General features: G+C 33.8%; 5 protein-coding genes across 13 annotated transcripts in view; 4 read left to right on the plus strand and 1 right to left on the minus strand.

Annotated features, from left to right (window-relative positions):
* LOC104705555 (upstream activation factor subunit spp27-like) overlaps positions 1-481 on the plus strand; it is a 3265-nt gene extending 2784 nt beyond the window's left edge. The window contains exon 9 of the mRNA XM_019246362.1: positions 47-481. Within this exon, the coding sequence (XP_019101907.1) occupies positions 47-151 (105 nt within the window). The 3' untranslated portion in view covers positions 152-481. The remainder of the gene's footprint in view (positions 1-46) is intronic.
* On the plus strand, positions 1173-1807 carry LOC109133351 (F-box/FBD/LRR-repeat protein At2g26030-like). Its single transcript, XM_019246388.1, has 2 exons — positions 1173-1426; positions 1540-1807. The coding sequence occupies exons 1-2, from the start codon at positions 1173-1175 to the stop codon at positions 1805-1807; spliced, it is 522 nt and encodes a 173-aa protein (XP_019101933.1).
* On the minus strand, positions 3740-5772 carry LOC104784029 (probable magnesium transporter NIPA8). 8 transcript variants are annotated; one of them, XR_767245.2, is made up of 8 exons: positions 5594-5772; positions 5340-5418; positions 4979-5121; positions 4863-4909; positions 4447-4777; positions 4263-4326; positions 4131-4171; positions 3740-4038 (listed from the first exon to the last, which is right to left on the minus strand). XR_767245.2 is itself a non-coding variant. In XM_019226863.1 (8 exons), exons 1-6 carry the CDS (start codon positions 5623-5625, stop codon positions 4315-4317), a joined length of 360 nt encoding a protein of 119 aa, XP_019082408.1. In that variant the 5' UTR covers positions 5626-5772; the 3' UTR covers positions 3740-4038; positions 4131-4171; positions 4263-4314. The 8 variants fall into 8 exon arrangements, 2 of the variants coding, with proteins under 2 accessions (XP_019082408.1, XP_019082409.1); XR_767244.2 differs by having other exon boundaries at positions 4447-4577; positions 4688-4777; positions 4863-5121; XR_767247.2 differs by having other exon boundaries at positions 4447-4479; positions 4579-4777; positions 4863-5121.
* On the plus strand, positions 9560-13242 carry LOC104784047 (la-related protein 6C). Its single transcript, XM_010509125.1, has 10 exons — positions 9560-10110; positions 11291-11372; positions 11468-11562; positions 11652-11723; positions 11817-11896; positions 11980-12058; positions 12146-12193; positions 12283-12351; positions 12436-12561; positions 12646-13242. The coding sequence occupies exons 1-10, from the start codon at positions 9661-9663 to the stop codon at positions 12910-12912; spliced, it is 1368 nt and encodes a 455-aa protein (XP_010507427.1). The 5' UTR covers positions 9560-9660; the 3' UTR covers positions 12913-13242.
* The window catches only part of LOC104784057 (CDPK-related kinase 2), a 7635-nt gene continuing 5956 nt past the window's right edge, over positions 15021-16699 (plus strand). The window contains exons 1-2 of one of the 2 annotated variants that reach the window (XM_010509132.2): positions 15025-15838; positions 16457-16587. In XM_010509132.2, the coding sequence (XP_010507434.1) occupies positions 15287-15838; positions 16457-16587 (683 nt within the window). In that variant the 5' untranslated portion in view covers positions 15025-15286. Of the gene's footprint in view, positions 15839-16456; positions 16588-16699 lie in introns of both variants that reach the window. The other variant, XM_019226871.1, reaches the window with a different exon arrangement.

Raw genomic sequence — 16699 nt, forward strand, 5'->3', positions numbered from 1 at the left:
TTTTCCTCTTACTTGTTTGCTTCTTTACACCATTTTCATAACTTAGGATCCTTCTGGCAAGAGGAGAGTCATATGCGATGAGAAGCTGAAAGAACTTTTTGAAGTTGATTCACTGGAAGACACATCCATCGGTCTCAAAACATCTGTCTGACCAACCACTTCATCAAGACTGAACAATGACTCTTTTAGGAAGTTGCCAGTTTTTATAATATTTTCCACGTAGGCAAAACACAGTTCTCCACAAAGTCGGTTTGATTTCCTGGACAATTTTTTTGGATCAGTAGAGGTCAGTTCAGGAAACCCGACAAAGCCGTTGCATTGATTTAGTCTCCTTCACAGGTATAAGTTAAAAAGACTACAAATGTATCTCGAATGTGTAAGCATATTGCGTTTTCTGAATTTGCTTGCAAGTGCAGCCTTTTTGGAGTTTGTTTCTAATATTAACCCTTTTGGTATATAGACTGACAAAAATCATTTCCTATTTCAGAATGAAAGTTTGGCTCATGTTTCAAAATTGTCCTGTCGTGAAGTGACCATTAGCGGAATATAATTAACGAAAGACGTATCTTTAAACATGATCCTACCAAACCAAATAACAATGGTTCACTCTTCAATGACAATAACTATAAACCTTATGGTTCTTTATGGTAGAAATAGCCAAAGGCAGAGAGAGCTACATACATGGGCTATTGTTCAAAAAATTTAAGCTAACGTCAAAACAGAGTCCTGCTGATTCACTCCTCAATCACAACGATTTGGATTCAAAACTTTCGAAACCGACTATTTTTTATTTATTAATTTTTGAATTAAAAACCCGTAACCAAAATAAGTAACAATATCAAATTAAGATACGGTTTCTACATTTCAAAATTTGGTATTTTCAAAATTGAGTGTACTGAGGATTTCCGGAATTTTAGAGATAAAGATTCGTTTTGGAAGTAAATATATTTACCCACTATTCCATTAGTGCTCACCATCAGTTATCATTTTGCTCCTCCGTAACCGTAAACCAAAACAAAAAAATCTCCGGCCAGAAAATTAAACAAGTTAAAGCAACGGTGAGTTCTTTATTTTTACGTTCATGTAATCGTCTTTTAACCCTAGCTCGATTCATTCTACACTTTTGATGTCATTGTTTTTTAATGAAAAATTAGGTTTTTCGTTTTATCGTCATGAGTAGCGATAGAATCAGCAACCTGCCAGATTCTTTGCTGACGCATATCCTCTCGTTCCTTGCGACTAACGATTCAGTAAGAGCAAGCGTTTTATCGAAGAGATTTGAATTACTCTGGCTAAGTGTCCCAGGCTCGAACTGTTTCCCGATGACTACCCTTCCTATGGCGAATCCCCTCCGGGAGCTAAGTGCTACATCGACACTTACCTGGACTTCAACCACAACAACGGCTCACGAGTTCAAAAGTTCAAGGTACAGTACGACGAAACCAGTGACTACAGAGAGGATTTTGTGAATTGGATCGAAACAGTGGTTGAGCGCGGAGTCCAACATCTAGAAGTTGAGTCTCTTATGGAACGTTCTAGCCGAGATTACTTGACTGACAAGATTTACAACAGCGACACGTTGGTGTCATTGAAGCTAGCGAACGTAGGGTTGTCGGATTTGAATCCGGCTGTTGGTGTTTCTCTGCCTTGTCTCAAGATCTTGAATCTAGCAGACGTTTCGTACGATGATGAAGATCCTCTGTTCATGGAGAAGCTCATCTCAGGTTGTCCTGTTCTTGAAGAGTTTGCCTTGGCTTTGCCTTACGATCATCATGAGCGCCAAAAATCTGTCGTAACTTATTTTTAGGTAGAATAAGTTAAACGAACATGTTATACAAAAAAAAAGAAAAAAATTGAGGTTCTAAGAGTAAGTTTATTGGGAGCTCTAAGTCTCGCTTCTTAACTTTAATATGAATAAAAATAAATTAAAAATGGCAAAAACTAGATCGATCCAAATTAAGAGGTTAATTACTAAACTAACTCATAAAATGTAAGGGTTAGATGAGTTATTTTTTTTGCCTAAAATTCTCTTTTGTGCTTTGTTAAGAAAAAAAGAAAGTCAAGTTTACTCTCCCAGCATTTAAAAATAAAAATCAAAATATTTTCAAAAGTCTGTCGACTAGTTTTGATAGATTTGTTAGTATACGACCGATTTGTTTTTGCACAACAGATTTATTTTAAAATGACAGATTTATTATGACAGACTTTTTTTGGACGCCAGATTTTTTTAATAATAGTTACGACAGATTTATAATTAGTGGCAGATTTATTTTTCACGACAGATCTATTTATATAGACATAACGGATTTTGATAATATATGGTAAGTTTTATATAATGTCTGGCAGATTTATTTTTACAGTTATTTCAGATTTATTGTTAACCATATGGGGCAATTGCATGGAGGAATATTACCGCAACAAAGCATACAAAGCATACCGCAACTACAATATGGGCAACAAATGTTACCGCAACTACAAAATGGGCAACAAATGTTACCGCAGCCACAATTTGGGCAACAAATCTTACCTCAACAAGGATTAGGGAAACGAAGTTTAAGGCAACGAGAATGAGCAAAACATCCGTCCTAGTTTGGTTTTATCTTTTTAGATGGCTTTTGAAGATTTCTTTAATTATTCTCATGGGATGATACTCGCGCGTTTGTGCCTGAGATTCATCATTCCGAACACAAAAAAAGGTTTAGAGAGAGATGCTTGGTTTTGTTGATGGTGGAAATGCTTTTAATTTGCTTCGATTTTTTTTTTGCTTCGATTATTATTGACTTATACGGCTATATGATCTAATATCTATGTTATCTGATATTTTGTTTCAGTTCAGTTTTATTCCAACAAAAAAAAAAAAAATGCTCTTGGCTTTTGTCTTGTTAAATTGTGATTCGAAACTCAGCAACTTACGTACAATCCGGATCAACAGAAAATTAATACTCCATTTTAGCCTAAAACTTTTGGTCGAAGAAATAGAAAAATGCATGAGGGGGATGTTAATTAACATTAAACGATAGTTAGAAATTAATGGAATAGATATAACTAAAGTTGTGCAAATAAATATAGGTTCATAACAAAAGAAAGATATTGAATCTTTTATACTAGTTTGGACAGTTTGTCAAAAACTGGGACCATATATCGAAAAAAAGCAATAGAGTTTGTTATGAAGTTTTACGACTAGAATTTTAGACTTTTATCGAGCGGATGATATAGCCCGGGCCAAAAGTCGCAATAATACGTTTTTCACGCTATAAGATTATGTCACCTCTAATTGGATGGTTTATATCGACACTTCGACATTATAATGCTTTGTACCTACACTAGTAAAAATGTTCTGCATTGTTACGAAAATAATTGTAGTTATGTGGTATTTTTCCTAGCTAAAATTTGTTTGTTACAGAATTGTGATAAAAAAATTTAGTAATTATTTGGTCGTAGCAAATTTTTTTTTTCATAGCAAATTGTCACAATTTGCTACAATTTAGATACTAATGTAAATGTAGCTATTTGCTACAAAATGTTACATTTATCTACCACCATTTGTTATAATTTGGGGCAAAAACATTAGTAGCAACTATATACAAAAAGTTACAAAATTTTGGTGACTAATAGACTCACAACAAGCTACACGGTTACTTGTCATAAACTTGTTACAAAAAAAGAAAAATATATGTTCACAGTAGCTTTTATTAGATCAAAATTATTGAAAGGTTTTATATCTAGCAACAAAAACAAATTATGTGAAAATATGTTAAAAATTAAATTGCAAAACATACACAATTACAATTAATGTTAAACTTAGTTTAATATCATACACTCAAACAAGATAGAGTTTTAAACTCTCAAACAGAGAGTTAAAAACCACTTACAAATAGAAGATATATAAATACATTCAAAAAGATAGTTTCCCAAACCAGAAGAGTCTGTCACGTGGTTTGACTTGAACCCCATTAGTTGTGCATGTCTGCGCTCCTTAACCTCGAGAGCAAGCTTCGAGACAACGTGCTCTAGTTTGGTTCCAACCAAGATGACAAGCTTAAACAACAAACAAATACAAACACAATCTCTTAGTGTTAGTGTCTTATGAATTTCAAGCTTTTTACTTATTCTTGCTTTTGTTTACTTACAATGGCAGGGATGAATGATAACCAAAAGTATATATTCAGGCCTGCAATGAAATCATATAATTAGTAAAGACAAGGCTTAAATATGGAGATACAAATGGAATGCACTTTGTCTTTATGTAACCGATGAGTTACCATGAACATTTATGCAGATGCATACTATAGCATAAATATTACAACTTCACGATTAGTAGAGTGCCTGATTTAACCAAAAAATAAAGTATTAAAGAAAGAACGTAACTAACAAAGCATAAACTATCAAGAACTAACCAAAAAAGAAAGTCATGTATATAACGAGCCATAAACACGCAATATATACCTTCCAATATAGAGATTCTTCATAATGAAAGCACTGAGCAATCCAGCCAGAGAAAGAAAATGAGTAAGAACTATTCTGGTTAACTCCAAATTCTAGTGCTGAAGTTTGAGGAGAAGAGCGAAAGAAGCATACTGCAACACCAAGTGATGTGCTTAATTAAGATGAAGAGATAAAATAAGTTTCCAGCAAACTCCAAAGCTATGGTTGAATTGATGTTTGTGAGATCAAATCTCTGTATTACGTTGAAGAGCACAACAGACATTGCATCGTTCACTACACCTTCTCCAAAGACCAGACTGGACAAGAGAGGTGTGTCGTCTTGATTAAGCATCTAGATTTAACAAAAGAGTGTTTGTTAATTCTTGATTAGCAAACGTAGTAGAATAATATTTTCCCACTGTTAAGAAAATTCTTACTTGCAAGGTGCAAACAGAGTCTGTAGCAGAGAATATTGCTCCAAAGGCTATGTGACAAAATAGATTAAGCCGATGTGACAATGAAAGAAATAAATTAAGGTCACAGAGCATCTCACAGTGACTTGGCAAATAAAACTGAACATGATCCTATAGCACCCGAGACCACAGCATATGAGAAAGGAAGCAGCATTGGAGCTTCTTGTCCCTGATACCAAACAATGAGTTCGTGTGCCAAGTAGCTACATTGAGATGGATGAACCTGAAAAAAACAAAGCATACACAAATATTTAAAGTTCAGAAGTCGTGATTTAAGAGAGAACAAAATCAAACATGAAAGAGAGCAATATGTATATGTATCAGATAAAGAGCAAAATCAAGTAGCAGTGAAAGTAATATACCCATTTACAGAAAACTTTTTCTTTCTAAGCTTTTTACACAATATTATACCAAAGGAGAAATGTATAACACAAAACAAACCTCCTCGTTGAGAACAGAAGTGGGTGAATCAGCAGAGGCATCTTTCTCCGTTTCAACGTCGATGACCATTTCCGAAGCCCTAAGAATCCAAAAAATCCAAAATTGAGATATATAAAATCAACAGCGAGACCAACAAACTAAGGATATAATCCAATGAATAACAAGCAAAATTTCGCAGAGCAAAAAAAATAACCCAAGAACAGTGAGCGATTTCGAGGGCGTTAAGGACCCAGAAAATCGTCGGAGAGACTTACGAAGTGAATTTTGCGGAGCGTAGGCTAACCATCGAAGAAGGCCTCGAATGGTAGTCCGTTTCGCGTGCAATTACGATTCAAGTGCGGGTGCGATGTGATTTGGGAGCGATGCGATTAGGTAAAATTGTGAATGGAAGTCCGATTCGGGTGCGATGCGGTTATATCATATTTGGTAGAGTGATTGGGATACAACTTGAATGTGATTAGAAAACAAAATTACTAAATTAACTTTTAATTATATTATCTTCTATTTTCAGTTTCCTTTGACATTAATTTAATTTATAATATATGAATATTATTAATATATAAACATTTTTTGAATTAGATTTATACATTAATAATATATGTAACTAACTTTCATTCTAAAATAAAATTATAAGTAGATAAAGTGATAAACTAATATAATTCTGAACAAACTGTCTTTACAACAAAAAGAAATTTTAAAATTCAAAAAAATTGTAGAAGGAATGAAACACAGTTCTCAAAAGAGCTTGTCCACAGCTATTGCCTTGAAGACATTAACTGCAGATCATGACTATATTTTTAATCAGACATAATCATACCCAACAGAGCCATAAAATGGTTCACACTACTGTACAGATAAAAACTAAGAACATCTAATTCAGCTCGTTCATTCACAATCATAAGAGAACAATCTCTAGATAAAAATAGTTAGGATACTCACATCCGACTCTCTCAGCATCAACCATACGGAGATCAACAGGAATCTCAAAAGTGAACTATGTAGAAGCATGAATCTCTTTATTGTTGTCACTCATCTATAAACAGGGTAAACATACAAAAGTAGATTGCTAGCGAATAGGTTCTAAGGTTAATGGCTCATTATATTTTCTACAAAAATGTATAAGGTTAAACTTAATCTTACCTCGAAACGAGTTTTTTTTGACCGTCATTCTCTCTAGGTATTCTATCTTCTTTATCTCGTCCGGAAGTGTCATGAAGATTTGTCGTCTCTGTTCATTTTTTTCAAGAAACACAAGGGCAGCCCAATACAACTCACCTTGTTTGTTAAGAAATATCATCTGTTCAAGCACCTTAACACATGCAGCAGAATTGTACGTATAAAAGCTCTCTCTACCTCCCATAAAAAATCTTCCCTGGTCCTCAATAAGATCTAAGACTCGATCCCACTGATTTTCTTTGGACTGCTTTCTAGATGATTTAGGTTGTTTGGATCTTACCCTCTTACCATTGTTATGAGGTTGTTCAGAATTTTGAGCTTCGGGAGAGTTGTTAAGCTCAATATCTTCAACAGAATTTGCTTCAAAAGGCAAATGACTTGCTCTATCATGGTGTTGCCAACCATCATCACCAACTGAAATTGTCTCCTCAGAAAAAAGTTGTTCAATAAGTGGAATATCTCTTATGGGATAGTTACGAAGAGTTTTCGCTTCAGGTTTTTCCTACAATGGAGAGAGACAAACAGAAACATTAGTCTAAAATAGATTATACAAATGAGTTTACTTTAGTTAATAGAATGTACCTTGATTAAATTTTCCCACCAAGAAAAAGGCATTTCGATTGCTCCAGTTTGTTCACAGAATCTCAGTTCAGATGAATCAGGTATAATCCGCTTGTATGATTCATGTTGTCTTTTAACGGTGTCTAGACGATTCATGAACTTGTCATATTTCCGGTTNTTGTTATGAGGTTGTTCAGAATTTTGAGCTTCGGGAGAGTTGTTAAGCTCAATATCTTCTACAGAATTTGCTTCAAAAGGCAAATGACTTGCTCTATCATGGTGTTGCCAACCATCATCACCAACTGAAATTGTCTCCTCAGAAAAAAGTTGTTCAATAAGTGGAATATCTCTTATGGGATAGTTACGAAGAGTTTTCGCTTCAGGTTTTTCCTACAATGGAGAGAGACAAACAGAAACATTAGTCTAAAATAGATTATACAAATGAGTTTACTTTAGTTAATAGAATGTACCTTGATTAAATTTTCCCACCAAGAAAAAGGCATTTCGATTGCTCCAGTTTGTTCACAGAATCTCAGTTCAGATGAATCAGGTATAACCCGCTTGTATGATTCATGTTGTCTTTTAACGGTGTCTAGACGATTCCTGAACTTGTCATATTTCCAGTCTAACCCAAACCTTTTAAAAAACTCAGCCCTAAGGTTCATCCTACCAATTTCTGTTAAGCATTTACTTTGCCAATTCCCTTTCCTTTTCTCTTCTACACAGATTTCCAAGTGCCCACGAGCCAAATTAGGCGGCCACTTAAATCTTTTGCTATCAATAGTTGGATCATCTGTAGATTGTTCCGATCTATGTTGCTTTGTCATTCTCTTAGCTTCTACAACTTATGAAAACAACATTATTAGAATCAAAAGACACAAATTTTGAAGCTTTAGACATAATTAGAATCAAGAGAAACAAATTTTGAATCATGATACTGTAGAACAGGTCCACAATATAATGTTAAAACCAATACCCAACATTAAAAAGAAGTAAAGAATTTATTTAGACATTTAGTCAAACACATGGTATGCAATATATATCAAATTTAACCTACTCAATCAAAACCTTATAAATCCATTACCACTGAAAGTTGTTAATGAATGTCAATGTCAGTTACTACAATTTTATGATCAAAGACCCTTAAAACTCAAATTTTTGAATTGGTGAGAAAAGTAAACATACCGATTAGAGCATGAACGCATCAAAAACACGACAACAATGATGAAGAGGCGCTGATGATGGAGAAGATGATGGTGACAGAAGATGGTGGTGGCTAAATCGCCGGCGATGATGGTGGTGGCTGAAAATCACCGGCGATGATGGTGTTGAAGATCCGACAACGATGATTTAGAAAAAAATATTTCGTCAAATATGTATTAGAGTCTTTGTAAATCTTCCCTTGAATAAGGGTAAAATTGTAAATCATATATTAAATGAGACCTTGCCGCACCACAATCGCAGCTCGAGAGTGTGATTCGACGTCTTTTATATTTTTACTAAACTCATCACGGTCTTCACACATCTGAATCATGTCACAGTTGAGTCGGAAGATCATTTGTTGGTGACCCTGTGATTAGGGTCGTCACACCGGAGCCGTACCGGACTTCCATTCAACCTCGAAGAAGGAAAGAAACTCTGGTAATGTCGAAATGCTCCTAGCTGACGAACGTTTCTCCGATCTGAAAGATTGCGAGTCTCTCTCTCATCTTCCTCCTCAGGTCAGGACCACAGAGATCTCATCTCCCACTCTCTCGAAACAGATTGCCTTAATTTTAATTTGGGGAAAAAAAAAATTTAGGTCATTTAGGAAGGGAAAGAAAAATTTTATAAGTGTTTAAGGGTGAGGAAAATGTTAGAATTTGCTACATTTAAAGTTGTGTGTCATAGTGTTACAAAATTTTATGTCACTAAATATGTAACATTTTTCTATAAATTATGTATGTTACTATTTGTCACTATATAGCTACACTTAGTAACTAATTAGCTACAATAACTATTAACTTAATTTTTGTCACTAATTTGTAACAATTTATAGATATTATTTGTTATTATTTTTTTTGTAACAAAAAATGTAACTATATGATACAAATTTACTAGTGCTAGTTTTCAAATAAACAAAGTTTAGTCGATGAAAATATGATTTATCAAATTTTGATTGAGCGAAGTATCCCTTACGCATTAATTACTTTATCTTTATACCTCCCCACCCAAGAAAAAAAAAAGAGATTTGCTATAAAATAAAAATTAAAAATTTGAGAGGAAAAAAAAAAAGTGAAATACACAGTCAAACATGGAAGCTTATTTTTCTCGTTAAAAACCCATAATTTGCGCGAAAAAACTAAGGCTTCACAAGTTTTTTCCATGTTTTGAAAATAATTAGGTGAGTGAGAAAATTCCGAGAAGAAGAAATCAAATCAAATTAATAGAAAAAGGTAGAAACAACATCACTATTCATATTTTCTTTAGATTGAAAAAAAAAAACAAAAACTTCACTCAAAAAAAAATATACCAAACAACAACAAAAAACCAAAAAAAATATATATTTTAGTTAAGAGATTTTTTGTAGAGTAGTGAGAGTAATATGGCGCAGATGCAGCGAGAAGAGGTAGCGTCCGTCGCGAAGGAGACAACGGAGAAGAAACTATTAGACGGAGGTGGTGGATCTTCCGGCGCTCAGGCGACGTCGTTCAAATTCAACGCTCAAGCACCTGAATTCGTACCGCGATCACATACCACCGCACCAGCACCGCAGGTCTCTCCGATCTCCGGTTACTTTTACCCTTGTTTCCATTACAACGGCGGTTGCATTGGAGGATGCGGCGGTGGAGGGGGGACAGGCGTTGGTGCTCAGTCGTCGGATTGGATCTACGTGGGAGGAGGAGATCCTACTGCTCAGCATCAACATGTTCATGATCCGGCTGCTGCGTTTTACATTCCCAATCCGGCTGTTCAGTTTCCGGTTAATCAGAACTCGTCTTCTTCGTCCAAGAATCTGCTTTCCGATGATCTCCGACTTAAGATCGTCAAACAGGTTTTTTTCACCTTTTTATTTTATTTCCTCTGTTTACGTTTTACGTACGTCATGAGAGCATTTATCATATGATCTTAATTCTGTTAGTTAGTTGGTGTAATTGCACATAAAATGAATCTAATAAGATGGATTTTTCCGGTATACCAACAAACCAAATTTGGTTTAGCTTTTTCAGTTCTAATACAATAAAAAAAGAGATATTTGGCAAAATGATACATTTTTCAAATATAATTAGTAAAAAAATATATTCACTATTTATAATTAGAAAAAACCACATTTATCACTGTTTGGCTATTTTCTCAGCCTTTTTTGTCATTAACCAATCTTTCTTGATTTTTCAAATAAGTGTTCATGTAATTTTTTTTAAGAAAAATTTTTAAATACAAAAGAATCTATATTTTTTTCTTTACAATTTGATATAAATTTTGTTTAATAATTTTTAAATATATTATATATATTTTGTATCCGTACACATTTTTAAGTGTACACATACTTATACACCTTATTAAGTGTACATATGTCTCAACATTTTATTAAGTGTATAGATGTCGGTATATATTATTAAGTATACAGATATAATTTTTACAAAATCATTGTAGTACAAACAACTGTACAGATATCTAGAGCCCAAAAAATTAAACAAATTATATATGTACACTTATTAATGTGTACAGAAAAATTTGTACTATTAATAATGTGTACAGATATTTATACTCTTAATAATGTATACAGACATTTGTACAATTAATAAGATGTACATAATACAAAATTTGTTAAAAATATTTAACATTATCAAATAAAATCATCAAACAAAATGCATATCAAATTCCAAATAAAAAGAACATAAATTTTTATCCATCTTTAAAATTTAAAAAAACAAATTTTAATTAGCTAGCATTTTTGTTTTACATTGTTGGGAGCATATAATAAAGAAGAAAATAGAATTTTAAAAAAAAATAAAAATAAAATCAAACCTTGACCAGGACATTTTAGTAATGTTCGTCCCTCCACTGAGTCCCACTCAGAATTCTATCTCTACCACCCTCTATTTCACAACACCCTCTTTTTCTATTATAAATAGTGTATGTATGTTTTTGACAATTAAGTTTTAAAAATGTACTAAAATGCTAACAAACCCATAAAAAAACCTATCTTGAATCACGAGAAACCATTTTTATAGGTTGAGTACCAGTTTACGGACATGAGTCTCCTAGCCAACGAGTCCATTTCAAAGCACATAAGCAAAGACATTGAAGGTTATGGTAAGCATATATTGTTTTCTTTTAAACTATCTATATACATATGATCTTTTATGTGAAGATCTGTTTTGCATTAATTCATATGGTTTAAAACGTAGTGCCTATATCATATATCGCTTCGACCAAGAAGATCAAGGCATTAACGAGTAACCACCACCTAGTTTCTCTTGCTCTACGCTCCTCCTCAAAGCTTGTAAGCTTCTTCTTTCTTTATATATCCTCTAACTATCAACCAACCAATGTAAGATCCAAAAGTAAGAGATCTTTGTGAATAAAATTAAGGTTGTGAGCGAAGACGGCAAGAAAGTTAAGCGTACAAGTCCATTTACTGAAAGAGACAGAGAGGAATTGCAGGTACGTACGTAAATGTTCCTTTGAATATCATGAAAGAGCTTCATCGTATTTGTAATCAACTATATACCAAGTTCTTGTATTGTTGTTCTGCAGGGTCGGACTGTCGTTGCAGAGAATTTGCCAGACGATCATTCTTACCAGAACCTTGAGAAGATCTTTGGAGTTATTGGAAAGTAAGAAGGCTTTTTTTACTTTCACTTTAAACTTTGCTTTTCTAAATTAATAAACAACAACTTTTTGATTTAAATTGTTTTAGCGTCAAAGCGATTCGTATCTGTCATCCTCCAGAATCCAACTCCTCTCGTCCAAAAGGCGATTTCTTGATGAGCAACAAAGTAAGTACCACGATCTGTTTCTAGTTTATTAACACTTTACTTAATTAAAGAGCTTAACATATATATTCTTCTTGTTTTACTCCAAAGATTCACGCCCTTATCGAGTATGACAACACTGTTATCGCAGATAAAGCTGTGAGTAAATCTTTACTTACAATTCTATCCTTTTATCCAAATCTCTGTATACTAGTTTCTGAGATATATAGCAAATGTGATCATACTAGGTGGAGAAGCTGAACGATGAAAGAAACTGGAGGAAAGGGCTTCGCGTGAGGCTGCTTCTCAGATGCTCGGTATGTAAATTTATATATTCTCTTCTTCTTAAGTCACACATTTCTCTTGAAACGCTCTGAGAATAATTTGTGTGGTATGTACAGCCCAAATCGGTGCTCAAGAGCCGAAGAAACTTCGATGGGATCCTCATCGATGATGAACTCCCTTCTTATGAATCAGGAGAAGACTCTCCGCGTCACCATTTAACCGAATCACAGCTTGATAACGACGTAAGTACTGTTTCTTAATCCCCACGAAATGTTTATTGTTTTCTTAGATAAGTACAAACTAAATTTTCTTGCTGTGCACGTTAGGGTGATGACAACAATCTTGGTGGACTGTGGGGTAAAGGGAGAGGAAAAGGACGAGGACGTTCCCCAAGAAGCTATGCAGTAGGAGGAGGAGGACGTAGCTTCGGGATTGGGCTCGGAGTCAGCCTCGGGACACCGAGCCTAAGTTCACACGAATCTTCGTCTCCTAAAACAGCAACAAAAGGACCAAGAATGCCTGATGGAACCAGAGGCTTCACCATGGGACGTGGCAAACCTTCCTCCATCTCACTCTCACCTAACAATCTCTAAATTATTCCCCACCACAACGACTACAGTTTATTATTCATTTACTATAATAGAGGTAAAAGTTTTAGAGAGTTAATTAACCAAATAATACATATATGGGTTGGTTTTTCTAAGACACAGAAGCAAGGCATATGACTTTGGGAGAAGATAGTGAATGAACTATATGATGAAGGCATGGTGACATTTTTTTGAGTGTTCGTTTTATATACCTTCTTTCATTCTTTTCAATTCTCTAACTTGGGCAATTTCATTTTTATTTTTTTGTATGTTTAATATATTTTATTTTTGTGAGATTACAATTCTGAATAATATAGCACAAGAATTGCGACCCTACTGTGTATCTCTCAACTCTTTGTTTTGATTTAGATGAATGGACTGGATAAGTTGACTGCCAGATTGGTTGAAAACTAATCATTTTTGTTTTTTCTCTAAAATAACTGAAAAGATAAATAAGAGTATTGGGATAGCACCTAAAAAGCTCAATGATTTCTTACGCCAAGGTTGTCTAGTAATTTGAATTTCATAACATATACTGTAGTTGTCACACAAACTAATAAAGTATCATACTATTAATTATCATTAATTCTGTAATCTTTAATTGAAACAGAACCTAATTTTACTGCCAAATTAATACAGCCCATGTATTGATGGCCATGCCCACATGTATATTAATATTTTCATGAAACCAAAACATGCTATATTGCTATACTAGTAACCAACTTCATAATTATTGTCTATACGTATACGTACTATACTGATGGGTAGATGGAAGCAATAATATAATTAAACTAATTTCTACGGATCTTGTAAAATATTCCAGAGAGATTATCAAATCAAGAGTTAGTGAGATAAAAATGTGGATCAAGTATACTGAAAACGATGAAATCTATTAAAATAATTGAAATTGATATGCGCACTGTCCGAATACAACGAAAGTGGGTAGGTTACAACATAAGCGATGCATTATTCAAGAACAAGCAGGTACATCGTCCAATCAAAATTGATGGAGTGTGTAACGTAATCCTGATTTTCAGAGCGAAATAATTTGTATTCTACTGTAAAATTTTAATAAATTAATATTGTTAGGACCATGAAAATCTATTTAACTTATAAAGTTTTAATTTATTTATAAATTACTTATTTACAAAAAGACTTTCCTAATTTGGTAAAAAAAAAAATAAAACAAAATAAATTGTTATAACTAATATTTTTATAGAATTAATTACAAAGAAAATAACAATTATCATGTTTTGAAGAGAACACTCAATATTTTTGATATAGTAAAAATATTAGAAATATTTTTTTTAAAATTAATGTGTATATAGACATATATTTTTATAAGTCTATATAATTATGAATTTATATTATTGATGAAACCATATTTACAAATGATATTTTTTAAAAAGTTATTATCTTATTATATTATTGAATTATGTCCAAAATTGCATTGACCAAATTTAAAACTGAAAAAGAAAATATTGATTTATAAAAATTATTAATTTACTAAATATTAATTTATAGAAATTCGACTGTATCTATATATAGTTTACTAACAATTAGTAATAATTTTTAATTTAGCGTCCTCTATGACATTTGCTTCCACTAGAGAAAATATAGTTACATGTACCTAATACATGGACTAATAGTTTGTAGTATCTAGCTTATCACAAGATTGAGAAGTAAAAAAAAGTTTTTCTTTAATTCTCCCTTTTTGAAATGATAACGTCCATATATACATTTTAAAACGTTTTTTTATTTCTTAACAATTTATATAAGATTTTTATTTATTTTTCACCTAAACGAGATCTTCACCGTTCACCAATTAAATTTTTTTTTTTTTTTTGTCAAACAAAATAATTTTGTTGTTGTTTGATATTCTCTTATCAAAACAGAAAAAGACAATATCAGCAACAAAAAGACAAGAAAAAAAAAAAGACAAAAAAAACAAGAAATGATGAGACATGAAAAAAAAAAAAAACAAAATAATGTAATAGTATATTGCTTAGAGAAAGAACAAACATATGTGTAAACATAAATAGAAAGACGTGGCAAAAGGCAAAACTAATTTCAACCAATCCACATCTAATTTTTTTTTTTAAAACCTTTCTCTTCTCTTCATATCAGATGGAAGCAAAGCAACTTCATCATACCCCCGCAGATTCTGCCATGTGGCTTCTCTCTCTCTCTCTCTCTCTCTCTCTCTCTAACTTATTGAAACCAAACCAGACAAGAGCGTTTCAATGTCATTGCTGTGATTCTCTTTAAGTCCGTCCAGACACAACTCCCAATTCTTCTTCTTCTCTTCCTGTTGTCTTTTTTTTTAAAAAAAATTTTAATCTTTGAAACCGGAAAAAAAAAAAGAAGAAGAAGGAAGAGTATGGGAGGCTGTACTTCTAAGCCCTCCTCCTCCGTCAAACCTAATCCTTACGCACCCAAAGACCTTGTTCTTCAAAATGACGATTCTACCCCTGCCCGTCCCGGCAAATCCCCTGTTCGTTCCTCTCCCGCCGTAAAGGCCTCTCCTTTTTTCCCTTTCTACACGCCTAGTCCCGCCCGGCACCGCCGTAACAAGAGCCGAGACGACGGAGGAGGTGGTGGAGAGAGTAAGAGTGTTACCAGCACTCCACTCCGTCAGCTCGCGCGTGCTTTTCACCCTCCTTCGCCGGCGAAACATATACGGGATGTTCTGCGGCGGAGGAAGGAGAAGAAGGAGGCTACTCTGCCTGCGGCGAGGCATCAGCTGGAGGAGGAGGAGAGGGAAGAAGTTGGGCTGGACAAAAGATTTGGTTTTTCCAAGGAGTTACAGAGTAGGATTGAGTTAGGAGAAGAGATTGGGCGAGGGCATTTTGGTTACACTTGCTCTGCTAAGTTCAAGAAAGGAGAGCTCAAGGATCAGGAAGTTGCTGTTAAAGTCATCCCAAAATCTAAGGTCACTTTTTTCTGAATTTCTCAAGTTTCCATCTTTAAGTTTTGTTGTGCTTCAATTGGCTTTGAGTGATAGCTAAATTTGTCACAATTGAAGATTTTGTGTGTTTCTTGTCTAATTTGGTTAGTAGAGATATTGGACTGTTTCCAAGTAGAAGAGCAAACCATAAGAGTCTCCTTTTTTGCTTCATGATGAACCCTGTAATTTGATCATTACTTTTCGCTTGTTTAAGCCATCTTTTTGAAAAATTAATAGCGTATGTGGACTTTCACGTTTAGAAATTAATAGAAAAACTCGGATGATGTTGAAGTTTTTAATGAGACTCAATGTTTTTCAATAGCCAAATTTTCAATGGTTGTAGATATTAGCTTTGCTGACTTTTCTGTGAAAATTTTTCAAAACGTTTTAAATTTGTCAATAAATTGGAAGCATGGACACTTTTGCTTATCGTCAATCAAGCAAATGAAGTATCTATGGTCCGTATCTGATGACTAAGCATGTTAGCTATGCAATCGAGTTAGTTGGAATCTGGATTCGCGTACACATCTATGTAATATACAGATGGTTTTAGTGTTAGCTTAATACATAATAGACTGTTGCTCATCAGTTTTGGTTTGGCAGATGACATCTGCAATATCTATAGAGGATGTGAGAAGAGAAGTTAAAATACTGCGGGCTTTATCTGGACATCAAAATTTGGTACAATTCTATGATGCATTCGAGGACCATGCCAACGTCTACATCGTTATGGAGTAAGACAACTTGTTTCCACGCCACATATCATGTGCTTATATATCCCTGTGTGATGTTGAATCTTATCTTACTAGGGGAGCTATCAGATTCCTATTTGGCTGAATAAACAAT

Source organism: Camelina sativa, chromosome 1 (assembly GCF_000633955.1).
Source record: "Camelina sativa cultivar DH55 chromosome 1, Cs, whole genome shotgun sequence".
NCBI lineage: Eukaryota > Viridiplantae > Streptophyta > Magnoliopsida > Brassicales > Brassicaceae > Camelina > Camelina sativa.

Excerpts from the sequence above, each read along its gene's own strand:
- LOC109133351 (XM_019246388.1), top strand. The coding sequence starts at position 1,173 with ATGAGTAGCGATAGAATCAGCAACCTGCCAGATTCTTTGCTGACGCAT. Across the intron at positions 1,427-1,539 it reads CACGAGTTCAAAAGTTCAAG|CCGAGATTACTTGACTGACA; the intron begins GTACAGTACGAC and ends GGAACGTTCTAG.
- LOC104784029 (XM_019226863.1), bottom strand. The coding sequence starts at position 5,625 with ATGGTTAGCCTACGCTCCGCAAAATTCACTTC. Across the intron at positions 5,419-5,593 it reads CGCTCCGCAAAATTCACTTC|GGCTTCGGAAATGGTCATCG; the intron begins GTAAGTCTCTCC and ends TTGGATTCTTAG. Across the intron at positions 4,494-4,862 it reads ACTCTGTTTGCACCTTGCAA|GCTGGATTGCTCAGTGCTTT; the intron begins GTAAGAATTTTC and ends TTTCTTTCTCTG.
- LOC104784047 (XM_010509125.1), top strand. The coding sequence starts at position 9,661 with ATGGCGCAGATGCAGCGAGAAGAGGTAGCGTCCGTCGCGAAGGAGACA. Across the intron at positions 10,111-11,290 it reads GACTTAAGATCGTCAAACAG|GTTGAGTACCAGTTTACGGA; the intron begins GTTTTTTTCACC and ends CCATTTTTATAG. Across the intron at positions 12,194-12,282 it reads CTGTTATCGCAGATAAAGCT|GTGGAGAAGCTGAACGATGA; the intron begins GTGAGTAAATCT and ends TGATCATACTAG.